This window comes from Hippoglossus hippoglossus, chromosome 13 (genome assembly GCF_009819705.1).
Source record: "Hippoglossus hippoglossus isolate fHipHip1 chromosome 13, fHipHip1.pri, whole genome shotgun sequence".
In the NCBI taxonomy this organism is placed as follows: domain Eukaryota; kingdom Metazoa; phylum Chordata; class Actinopteri; order Pleuronectiformes; family Pleuronectidae; genus Hippoglossus; species Hippoglossus hippoglossus.
The window spans coordinates 8,557,625-8,569,880 of record NC_047163.1 but is presented as its reverse complement, the minus strand read 5'-3'; the positions used below and the strand labels follow the sequence as shown (position 1 = coordinate 8,569,880).

Genomic DNA, 12,256 nt, shown 5'->3' with positions numbered 1-12,256 from the left:
GAAAAAAGACCATCCTGTATGTGTCAGGAGACAGTTAGCTTAGCTCAGCATAAAGACTGGGAACAAGGGGAAATGGGTAGCTTGATACACGTCTGGGAAATAAAACAATAGCAATAATCAGTGCAATATAATTTCCTCAACAGCAATTTAACCAATGTCCAATATGTAGCTTGCACATGTGTTGCGCAGCACAGTGATGAAATGTAACACTACATTGATCTTAGTTAAATATATTGGTTTGTCATTCTCTGTCTTTAAAAAAGAGTTTAAAACCACAAGTGACCCACATTACTTTTTAATCGATATCGACTGACTATCTTTATACAATTTTTGTCCTTCTCACTCAGCCTTTGCCTGCAATAACCAAAAGTAAAATGATGTTCTAACTACCAAAATGTCAATCAATCAATCAATTCCTTAAGATTCAGTTTAAAACCAGCTTAGAGGAACACATATGAAACATGACAGGTGGTGTTCAGGTCCTTGAACTCATCTGACCGCGCTGTGGGAGTATACGAGATAAAAATCCTCCACCTCTGCATTTCATTGTGTGTTTGCTCTGCCTACATCTGTGGGCTCTCCAAACTTTAATGGCCACCTCTGCAGAGAGGTCACGGCCGACAGCTTCAATAACACAACTCTGATAACGACCTAAAATATCAATAAATCTGCTTTTAAATGCCTTGGTGCAGGGTGGGACTCCGACAAAGAGCTGTGGAGACAAATGCTGGCCAAACGTTAAAAAGAAGCTTCCCTCTTTTGTGTTGTTCAGGGTTTGGACAGAGAGGCACATGTACTAATGGCCCAGATAAGAGTGGAGCGGATCAAATCTCCCGACACCAAACAGGGACAACGTTTCCCCCTCAGAGCCGACAGATACAGCTCCAAACTGAGCTGCAGCCAGCCTCGTCACAGTGGAGCCTCAGACTGGGCTACATGAATAAATGAATGAAAGTAGTCCGCACCAGGAAGTCTGGGACAACCCGATGCCCCCCCGCTGCGCTCGCAAAGAGGGATTGACTCATGAATCTCAATTTCAAATCAAAAACATGAATATAAGCCAAAATGTGGCAGTTACTCATTGAATATATTTACTTTAATGATATTGATATAAGTTTAGTGGCCAGGATAGATTTTGCGGTTGTTTCTCATAATAATAACTGATATGTTAGACAGCCTATCACACATTCACAATATCATTTTAATCAATATAACAAATGTATAACATGCATTGAGCGAGCTTGGTGAGGAAGGTCTAACACATATTGGTTGTAATGTTTCAAAGATCTTTCTTCATTTATTCAAATAAAGAAGGGGCCGGTACCCGAAACGTTACCTGGGAGGTGATTCAAATGTTTGTGGAGCCTCGACTGTGTGGGAACATTTCATATCTTCTTCCTCAGATTCATAAGATGTTTTGCTGTTATTCAAGTGTGTTCTCTCTGTTGAGGTCACAGGAGAGTTTAAAACCACAACCTTCACTCTGGAGCAAAAATATGTTTTTAAACTTGACATTTATTGTGATAATTATCAATATCTAGTGATTTTTGTCCATTTCTTCCGGCGCTATCTTGCACAACAGTGCTTCCATAGAGCCGATCTTCAGCGAGGCATTGATTTTAATGCATGACCATTTCAGAGGAGGCAGTTTACAGTGTGGTAATGTTCTGTTATACAAATACATATAAATTTTTGTCCGCCCCACTTATATGTAGAGACTAAGAAGAAAATAAAGTCTGACTCGAAAGATACTATAGATTATTTTTAGTTTCAATTTATCGGCTAATTATATATATATATATATTCACAAAATGTCAGGACATCATGACCATATAAAATAATGAGGAAATATATAAAAATGTTTAATCTACAGTAATAATTTCTCAAAAGCCCTAGACGACAATTTCAAATTGCTTGTTTTGTCTGAATGACGGTTTCTACTGTAGATATATTAGTATATTAAGGCTTTTAAGTAACAGTGAAAGAACATGTGCATATCATCTCATTTGAGAAGCTGGCGACAGACATTTAGAAAGTTTATTAGATAAATTACATCTTTCAAAACTGTGATTGATCAACTTAATTTTCAACTAATCATTTCAGCACAAATATGACAACACACTTGCACAGCACAATGGCACACAGCTCTGAAAATACCTGAATCCAACACTTCTCTGTAACAAAGACTGAACATTAATACCTTCATAAAAAGGTAGGATTTACTGCAGGGTTGTTGTATTAAACTACATTAGTTTTGGCTAAACTACAGTAATAAATAGCAGCTGAGTGTAAAATGCTTAAGTGGATTTTATGCATTTTCATTCAGAAGTGAGGATCCAAATGAAATGTTTGTCTTTTTGTTGGTTGGCCTGTTAAATCATGAAGCACAAAAGAAAACAGCATAAAATCCTGGTAAAACCGACTTAAGATACAAAGTCAAGTTGTCAATTTGATAATTCGGGACTATAAAAAAAAAAGATGCATGTAAGATAAAACACTGATCGGGTAAAGGGAAATATTGTTGAATTAAAATTACTTTATTCATCTTCCTCAAATGAAGCCTAACACAGTGAGTCCAGTTAATGGCAGCTCTGTAAATCACCGTTTAATCGGCTGTCGGAGAAGAATTTCACCAGAAGAGGGAGCCATTAAAAACCCTGTGAACTGACAGCGGCTCTGTCCTCCGTGCTCCTCTGTTTACCTCTGCTGCAGTAAATTATCAAACATTATTAACCTCACAACCCTGGTGATATGAATCTCAGGTGTTGATCCATCACACACGATTTACACCAGTGCTGCAATGCTCATTACTCTGTGTTTGATTTCCAAATAATTCCGTGGCACCTGTTAGATGAGCCAAATAGATCTGGGCCATTTCTCCGATTCAGCCCCGAGAGTGAGACGAGGGAGGAATTTTCTTGCTGGCAGTTGTTCCCTTCACCTGGACTCTCGCTACTCCGACAGCTTGCATGTGGGAAAGTCATCAACGACCTTTGTATCAAATGTTCCTGTTGCTACTAGGATCTAATTAGCAATATCTTTTCGAAATTAAAAAAAATTAATCTCTCTTTCAGGAAATCAAGTGAAGACGGGGTTTTGATCTTTTACTGAGCTCCTTTCTCACCGTGCTCAAATCGCACGTCATCCTCAGCTCAGTTGTTAATTATTTTTTACTATTTTTAGATGATTTCATTTCGAAGCCACCTGCTCTAACTGAGTTGGGAAAAAAAGAAGAGACAGAGAAACAATATTGTCAAATAACAGTGAGACTGTGAGCCGGTTAGAAGAGTGAAGAGAGGAGAAAGTCATCTGTGAGCCGGCGGACAGAACAGACTTCATTTAGGTCTTGAGTGTTGAGAGACAACGGCTTTGGATTCCAGATGATGGGGATTGACGTGATGTGAGACTTTTCAACAATCCGCAATAATGACCTTTTCTCAGAAGCTACAAACTGTCGCAGGTAATAACACGTCTCGGGTGAAAATGGACAATCTTTTGGCAGAGGTAAAGAGTGTTACCTAGCAACCCGCCTGGTGTCCTATCAATAGTCAGCTTGGAGGTATCTCTGGAGATTCTCCCCCCCTACAAAGACCCGGTTCAGCTTCCACAGGCCCCATAACCCCCCTGGACAAACAACAGCCTCATTCTCTGCACCACTGCTGACCTCATTGTCTCTTTGTGAAGGGAAAATCCAGAGTTGCATTCTGTTAAATGGCAAATGGTGCGTCCACTGCGAGCGGGACAGACCTCTCTACCTCCGGCGCAGGCCTACAGATGAGCACGGACACCGCTGCCTTTTCCTCAGGACTGTATGCGGGGAAAAAATGGTAAGAAAAGGGACAAAATATATTCACTTCACCTTGCTCCATCTGTCTAATGGAAGCCGTACTGACAACACCACCTTTCTCACGTTGTTAGCGTCACTTGCACACTCCCAATTTGTGCCAACAGCTGCTGTTTACACATGTAGTACTCACTTCAGACCTGCATCACACTTGTATCCGTCAACCTTCCTTATGTTTAAGTATTTTTTACCATTCATGTGAATCTTATGACCTGTGCCGTGCACCTGCAGCGAATCTCTAAACTGCTCCTGCGCCACATACAACACACACTAATTCCAGAAGCCAAAATTACATGTCTCACTACACTCAAGTGCTGCGGCAAAAGAAAGAGAGCAGATGCTTTGGTGTTTATTTAGATTTTTGGCTGTAATTCTATAATGCAAAGTCCGCTGTCACATCTGTAGTATGGAGCACTTCATTATAATTACTGTAATACTTTCAGTATGTTTATGGAAGCAGATGCTCCAGGGAGAGTGAGTCCAACAAAAAATACACACACACTCTAACGATACAACCTTTCTGAAGACAACAGGACATGTGTTTTAACCAGATTTTAAGACAAGCATGAATGTCAATGCTTCAGCTTCACACACACACACACACACCTGTACACAGCTATAGCTCCATCCATCTGGACTGGTCAGTGGCAGCTCATATCCAGGATTACGGCGCTCCTAATTAAACCTGACAGAGCCTGACAGGTGCAAAGTTGTTGAGGAGCAGATGGTCTCTAGGTCGTATTTGTTGCAAGAAGAAAACTTCCCGAAACTTTATCAAACTGGGGACAAGCTGTAAATGAGGTATGACGTGCCTGCTGTCATTCTTATAGAGTCTTGATGGAGACACATTATCAGTGATCGAGAACCCGGCGGCTGTCAGTCATCCTTTTCACTCGGAGAAAACCGCAGGAGTCGCAGGGACCAAAAGAGTGCAGGGCTGGTTAAAAGGGATTCATTCTACGACTCACGGTAAGAGCCGGCGGTGCACAACTTAACGTGCATCAAACCTCCGACTGCAGCAGCAATACTGCTTCATTAGAGCAATACAAATAAATAAATAACACACACATCAGAGCTGTCAAAGCACCTAAATGTGAAGAATAAGCCTGAATAAATAAAACAGACTGAATCCGCAGTGTAGTTAGAGGAAGTCTGGTAGAGAAGCATTTTCTTATAAATATAATTTAAATCACTGTGTAGATTTACATTTCAGCCCTTAAGTGTTGTGCATGTACAGAACATGGTTTATTAATTTCCATCTCTCGGTGCATTATGTTTTAACAGCTGACATTTAATCATTCCTCTCAGCTCATATCTGGGATCAAAGGTGGTTAACTGGGGTCTTAACTGTCGCTTCAGCTCACAGGCTGGTGAGGCTGCTGGCAGCGCTGTGTGCAGTTGGGATCCTGGGAGGTTTAGCTGTAGGTGTCTGGTTTCTAGGTGAGTCACTCTCTCTGAGCGAGAATCGTTGAAACGAGCTTTTCAGTAACCAGTAACCGGGCATTAATGTGTAAAACGTCCCAATCACAGCGACTCAAGCTCCACTTCAAAGAAGAGCTTGACTGATACTGGATTCCTTCGATGATGATTTGAAAGTTTTATAAATTTGATGGAGAGCCACAGCTAATTATTTTCATCACTGAATTATCTGCCAATTATTCCCTCGGCTGATCAATCATTCCTTTGGTCTATGGAACATAGTAAAAAACTGAAAACAGTCCAGAAATTCATAATATCTTAATGTAAGACAATGAAAAGCACTATTTGAGACATTAGAACCATCAAATGTTGAGTTAATTGATCCTTTTAAGAAATATCTTTTGACTAATTAGCTCAATATTTGGCCAAATTTGGATTTTTAACCTCATGGCAGCCTAAATTTAAATGATTCCAATCATACTGTTGGCATTTCTGTACTAAAATGTCTTATTTGTCAAAACCTGCAATATTGGCTGATATACTGATCTGATAGAATTTGTATATGTTAAAACTATGAATTATTCCTGTTTTTACCATAGCAAACCTGTTTATGAACCATGTCCTTTGAATCATTCAGGAGCAATCCTTTGTTTTACATATCAGAGTAAAGTAACTTGACTTCTTGTACCAATACTGATCAAAATGTCCGGAGATTGTCAAACGAGATATGTTGCCCTTGATTCAACTTTTCCTGCATATAAGCTACTAAACTTCAGAAACAATGAAAAGGTTTCTGCTGTACATTAAACAACTGACTTACTATATCTTTTCTACAAAAAGTCAAACTCCTGCTGAGGCCTTCCTCCTCCCAAAGTGCAGTGGGACTCGGGGACACAAAGGAGACGCCATTCTGCAACATGACAGAGGACATTTCCATCTCCGACCCCAGGAAAGGTCTGTGTTCCTCCCTCTGTTTGGTGTTTGTTGGTGTCAGGTATTTAGTTTATTGTTTTATGAATAAGCAAACAGCGCAGGGTTGTGTGGTTGCTGAGCTTATTGTTATGCGAGTCATCCATCTGCATCACGGTTCACCTCCGAAGTGATTTTTAGTTGAACAGTAACAAAATTAACATTCATTAGCTGCTTCTTGTTGCCTTTTGTTCACTCTTGAGAGATGCCCATTGACTGACACTAAAACATCACACATAATGATGTGCTTGTGTTGACTACATTAGCATAGATGGTCATGTTTTTCTCTCAACCATTTCCCACTCATAGAAGCGGCTCGTTCATTACTGTTGACTGAGAGCTTGTCTCTGGAGGGATTTTCAATCAATCAGGTTCAGTGTTTTACAGAATCAGCCCGGAGAACTCCCTCCTGGAGATCCAGCTGGGGAAGCTGCCCACCTGGCTGCCCGTGTGTTACGAGAGGTGGAACTCTTCGCTGGGAACGCTGGTCTGCAGACAGCTGGGTTATCTGAGGTTTGCGCTCCTGACAGAATCACACACCACCTCAGCACCGACTGAGACCTGAGCTCCCACTCACCCGCTATCTTTTAGTTTAATATTAGCCTGCTTTGTCAAGGCTGAAGGCTCAGCTTATTTATGATCTGCTAATTCCTCATTTGCAATCTTGCTTCACATCTTGTGAGTCTGAATTATCTTAATATTCAGTTCCACCCATTTTGCCTTTCTGTTCTGTTACCAGACTGACCAAGCATAAAGGAGTGAATCTAACAGATATCGGGCCAAACTACACGGATGGCTTTATACAAATTACCTCGGAGCACAAGAGCAGCCTGGAGAATATGTGGCAATTCAGGTAAAGCAATTTGTCTGAGGACATCTCCTCATAATGATGCAGAGAAAACTGTGGCTACTAACACATTAATTATGCTTCATTAGTTACCCAATTTATTTTCATTTAGGGGGAGCTGTGTCACAGGGAAGGTTATCGCTTTGCAATGTTTTGGTGAGCGAATTAAACTTAACTTTTTGTTTGACTTTGCAGATAACACAAAGCCCTCTAGTTCTTACAAGTCTTATATCAGTGGCAGAGAAAGTGATTGATGCCACTTGCTGCTGCACTTTCTGACCAATCTCACTTTTGCTTTTTGATAAATGGATCTCCGTTCAGAGTGCGGGACACGAGCAAAGTTGCCCAGGATAATTGGGGGAGTCGAGGCAACGCTGGGCAGGTGGCCGTGGCAGGTCAGCCTCTACAACAGCAACCGTCACACCTGCGGAGGCTCCATCATCACCAGTCAATGGGTAGTCACAGCTGCCCATTGTGTGCACAAGTAAGACTTCAGGCTTTATGAGCACTAAAGGTCAGAGGTGCAGCATCTGTGAGCGGGAACAATCCGTCATTAACATCCCACTGGACACGTGACAGTTCTCTCTTATCAGTATCTGCCTCCGCTTCTCTGTTGTCAAATGGCAGCTACAGGCTGCCTCAGGTCTCCAGCTGGGTGGTCTATGCCGGCATTGTCACGCGCAGCTCGGCTAAAATGGCTCAGCACACAGGGTACGCCGTGGAGAAGATCATCTACAACAAGAACTACAACCACAGGAGCCACGACAGTGACATAGCCCTGATGAAACTGCGGACGCCGCTGAATTTCTCAGGTCAGTGCGAGAACCTCCTCACAAGATTTGCACACAACAAATGACTTGAGATCACAGCACTGCAAAACAGACGAGTACTAGAAACAATCTCAATACTATGGTCTCTGTTTACAATTTTACTGTCATATGCTTAAACATTTCACCAATAACTTTTTTAATTCTGTTAAAATGACTGTTTTCTGTATAATAAACTTAGTAAAAGCGCATGCTGTATATAACTCCATCAAGTTCCCTCAAATTCAATCAAGCTGCACCAAATTGCACACACTTATAAATATCCGTGTGACCATCAAGAACCATTCATTATTCCCTGTGAAATAAGTTGGATCTGCACCGAGATTTTAATGGTTTATTTCCTAACCCATATCCTTCCACCAAGTTTTGTGGTAATCAGGCGTCCAGTAGTTTTTGTGTAATCCGGAAAACTGACAGACAAGCACAGGTGAAAACATAATCTCCTTGGCGGAGGTAATTCCTAATCATTGCCGCAGGTGTAGGGTTTATTATCCTCTGTGACATTAATGACACGATTATATTAATTATGAATCAAAAGGATAAAGGATTTCACATCACAAATCCCTCTCTACACCATCTAATAGAACTAAATCTTTATATTAATTCAAATGTAGGCATTCAATCTCAACAAAGTTAAAAAATTCCCTGCAGACATGTTTAAGTAACTATCCTGCTCGAGTAATAATTTTGGTCTAATAAGATATTTCCATATCAAATTATCTCGTAAAAAACATTATCTTAAAATCACATCTATTTCTCCCTCATAGTGAAATCCAGTATCTTTAAATGTGCTCAAATAATTTTAATTTCCAAAATTGAACTGCTAGGTGATGTCTCCTGTTTACAGTCTCTGAGTGTATGCACAGTGAAGGTTTCCTGTTTCCACATCACACAACTGAAAGTTGTGTCTATCCAGTCTATCACACTGGACCGCGATCAGCTTCCACGTCATGAATCATTCTTGTTTGTACACGTCTTAAACTGAGATTTCCGGTGAGCTCTGAGAAAAATTCCCCTCTCAGCGGATGAATGTGAAAAACAGTGTTCTAGTGTCAAACTCTGCACATACATCACCCTGCACAGTGAAGCTCAAACTTCCAGGGGACGCAGCCATAAGCAAACACATTTCTGAGTGAAGGGGGACTTAAGGGCCCTACTTAAAACTGACTTGTGAACCTGACTGTATTCAGAGAACAAGGTAAACTTGTGGGAGCCCAACGCAAGACGAATACACAGCAGGAGAAACAAGCAGCATGTGTGTATCTCTGAAACAGCCTGAAACAACGGCCTTGGAGAAAGAACGTGACTAAAATAACAAGTTATTCTGTTGGAGGAATTTCTATAAAAAAAAAGGCTGAACATATTAATTTCCCTCTTTTAACAAGATACAATCAGGCCGGTCTGCTTGCCTCAGTACGACTATGATCTTCCAGGAGGTACGCAGTGCTGGATATCCGGATGGGGATACACACAGCCTGACGGAGGTGAGATGCTGCTGCAGCGCTCCAAGTCAAATTTACAACTGCTCGTCTAACTGTATTGACAGAGGAGCCTTAAATATGTCTTTTCCCTCTCAGTTCACTCACCCGACACCCTAAAAGAGGCGCCAGTTCCCGTAATTAGCACAAAGAAGTGTAACAGCTCCTGCATGTACAATGGAGAGATCACGTCACGGATGCTTTGTGCCGGATACACAGAGGGAAAAGTGGATGCATGTCAGGTCAGATGTATGTTTTGAACACGACCCTGCAGAAATGAAGATTCATCCTCTTTTCTGATTGGCTGACAATGGAATGGTCGACATGCTGAAAACTAGGTCCGTCTATAATGAACAGTGTGTGTTTACCTCACTAGGGGGACAGCGGGGGCCCCCTGGTTTGCCAGCATGAAAATGTGTGGAGGCTGGTAGGGGTCGTCAGCTGGGGGACAGGATGTGCTGAGCCCAACCATCCAGGAGTTTACACCAAAGTGGCAGAATTCTTGGGATGGATCTACAACATGATTGAGGTAAAGAGAATTTTAAGAATTTCTGTTGTCGAAATCAAATATTTGAATAGTACTGTTAGTGTATCTGAGTGGAATTTGAGGCTACTTGATACTTTTAGTCCACAACATTACAGGGAATTATATCTTACATTACAGTTATACAATGTACATCAAATGCATACAAAACATAAAACGAACCATAAAATATGATGCATTCTCAAATTTAACGAGGCCACTTACAACTATTTCTGTTATCGATACATTTTTATTGATTATTCCTTAGTTATTTTCATGTTTACTTATTCCCAGAACACTAAGGTGATGTCTTGAAAATATTAGTTTTGTCACACCAACACTACAATTTACTATATAAGAGAAACAAAAGCAGGAAATCATCAAAAGTTTGGCATATTTTCATGAAAAAAAAGGGAAATTATGATTGATCAAGTATCAAAACAATGTAAATCTATGAGGCTGCACACTAGAGGACTCAAGTGTGTAAGGAAGCTTGACACTGACATTGAAATGCTGCTTACACAGTATGTGATGCCTCAGCAATAGAGATAATCCAATAACCAATCTAATTTAATTTTGATGCTACATTTTGCTGATACTGTTTTCGTTTCAGTGCTTTAAAGCCCTTTTGGAATACAGGGTTGATCTTATGGAGTATTTTCAAATCCTCATTTTTACACAAATAAAAGAAGACATTACACCACTGCAGAAACAGCAGAGAGCTCTGTAATTTCACACACAGCCGTCATCCTGATGTTTCTATCCTCAGCAGTTGAGATTGAATGTTTGAAACTTCACAATGGAATATAATTACTGTTTATTTTAACACTGACTGCTAATAATGACTGTTTGTCTTCGCAGGATTACTGAGGAGAGCTCCTGGTGCACAAAGGCTGCTGCTGATATTACTGTTTGACACACTGGGAAAAAAATTACAGTTCACATTTATACTTTAAGTGTCTGTGACATGATGTACACGCAGAGACAGAGTGGACACATCAACATGCATTTTTACGTTGTATTTTTCATGTACTATATATAAATTAAGCCTATTACTCAACTGTGTCGTGTCTTTGATATGTTTTGAGCTGCAGTTCTCCCTTTGACCGCTAGGTGACATCCCCAGAACACTTCCTGTATACACCATCTCGTCTCCATAGCAACACACAACATTAGCCAAGTGGTAGCTAGTTGTAGCTTGTTACATGTTTGCTAATGCTCTATAATATTTAACTTCCAGCCACTTATGTTTATTTATCTGTTTGTTTTCATATCTGGGCGCTAGCTAGCGGCTAATTAGCGTTAGCGTGTGCTACCTCCACAGTGTTTGGAGATTTAACATCTACCTTTAAAAATGGAGACAGCCAACTCAAATCGTGGCAGCGGCAGCTCGTAGAGGCACTTCCGGTGGCAACAGATACTGCCACTGAGTTGGAAAGGCAGTTGCCGCGATTTGAGGCAGCTGTCAGATGCCACAGCTGGTTGGATGCATCTGCCGCTGTTTGTGACTTATTCAGGGAGATTTGAACTCGTTTGTGAACATTTACTTACTTGTTATTGATCCGGGGCACGGGTGGTCTCGCGTATAGAGACAATTTCAAGGTGTGTTAGCCTATAATGTTTTATATAACAAATACTGAGTCAGTTGTACTTTTCAGATCCACAGAACAGTCTCAGGGCAAATCATGTCAAGGCTGCCAAGGTGATGTAACCAGTGTCTGATGCCAATGGGAATGGTGTGTCTTTCTGTGTAATGACCTTTATCCAGGAGTTGAGCTGTTGTTAAAACGACGTACAACAATCTGGTAACACACCAATGTGGTAGGACTTGGCAGGGATGTCAGTGGAACATGATGCTTAATGACTATAACTGGGACCCTGCTTTCTTTTCAATGAGTTATATAAAAAAACTTAAATTTGCTTTGACTTTACTCCTCTGTCTGAAATGATGATGGTGAGAAGCTGTTATTAATGTATCATTAGCCAATTAATGTTCGTGCATTGTGAACTTCAAAGATTTTTTAATATTAAAGTCACTTTAACCCAGTCCATACTACAATACCTTTGCTATCTTTTACACATGTAAAACCTGCTGTTTGTGTCTGTTATTGCAGCTCTGTTGCCCTTTTTAAGGTTCCGTTATTAACATTTATCATCACTGACACAATATGTCGTTACAATAGACAATGCTTTACTTCAATGCTTTAAGTTAGTTATTATGATCTGCATTTTCACAAATTACTCAAACATAAAAAAATAAAAGGCGATTATTTACACATTTTGAATGTCTGTCATCAAAAGCAACATTCTTTCTATTTTTCAGGTTGTACTCGGTAACCTTGATGGAGA

General features: G+C 40.5%; 1 protein-coding gene and 1 long non-coding RNA gene across 4 annotated transcripts in view; one reads left to right on the top strand and one right to left on the bottom strand.

The window, feature by feature from the left end:
- The window catches only part of LOC117773461, a 38,787-nt gene extending 27,471 nt beyond the window's left edge, over window positions 1-11,316 (bottom strand). Inside the window, exons 1-2 of the long non-coding RNA XR_004615920.1 lie at window positions 11,254-11,316; window positions 9,753-9,897 (exon numbers count right to left, since the gene is read on the bottom strand). This is a non-coding gene — a long non-coding RNA (uncharacterized LOC117773461). The remainder of the gene's footprint in view (window positions 1-9,752; window positions 9,898-11,253) is intronic.
- tmprss5 (transmembrane serine protease 5) lies at window positions 3,352-10,832 on the top strand. Of its 3 annotated transcripts, none has more exons than XM_034605454.1 (13): window positions 3,352-3,827; window positions 4,675-4,813; window positions 5,204-5,284; window positions 6,104-6,217; window positions 6,610-6,745; window positions 6,972-7,085; window positions 7,192-7,235; window positions 7,401-7,563; window positions 7,713-7,891; window positions 9,292-9,390; window positions 9,484-9,626; window positions 9,761-9,913; window positions 10,769-10,832. In XM_034605454.1, exons 1-13 carry the CDS (start codon window positions 3,825-3,827, stop codon window positions 10,775-10,777), a joined length of 1,377 nt encoding a protein of 458 aa, XP_034461345.1. In that variant the 5' UTR covers window positions 3,352-3,824; the 3' UTR covers window positions 10,778-10,832. The 3 variants fall into 3 exon arrangements, 2 of the variants coding, with proteins under 2 accessions (XP_034461345.1, XP_034461344.1); XR_004615919.1 differs by having other exon boundaries at window positions 3,355-3,827; window positions 7,707-7,891; window positions 9,484-9,633; XM_034605453.1 differs by having other exon boundaries at window positions 3,357-3,827; window positions 7,707-7,891.
- Window positions 11,317-12,256: the final 940 nt, after the last annotated feature.

Coding starts and splice junctions, on each gene's coding strand:
- tmprss5 (XM_034605453.1), top strand. Junction 5,285..6,103: donor TGTAGGTGTCTGGTTTCTAG/GTGAGTCACTCT, acceptor TTCTACAAAAAG/TCAAACTCCTGCTGAGGCCT. Junction 7,236..7,400: donor TATCGCTTTGCAATGTTTTG/GTGAGCGAATTA, acceptor ATCTCCGTTCAG/AGTGCGGGACACGAGCAAAG.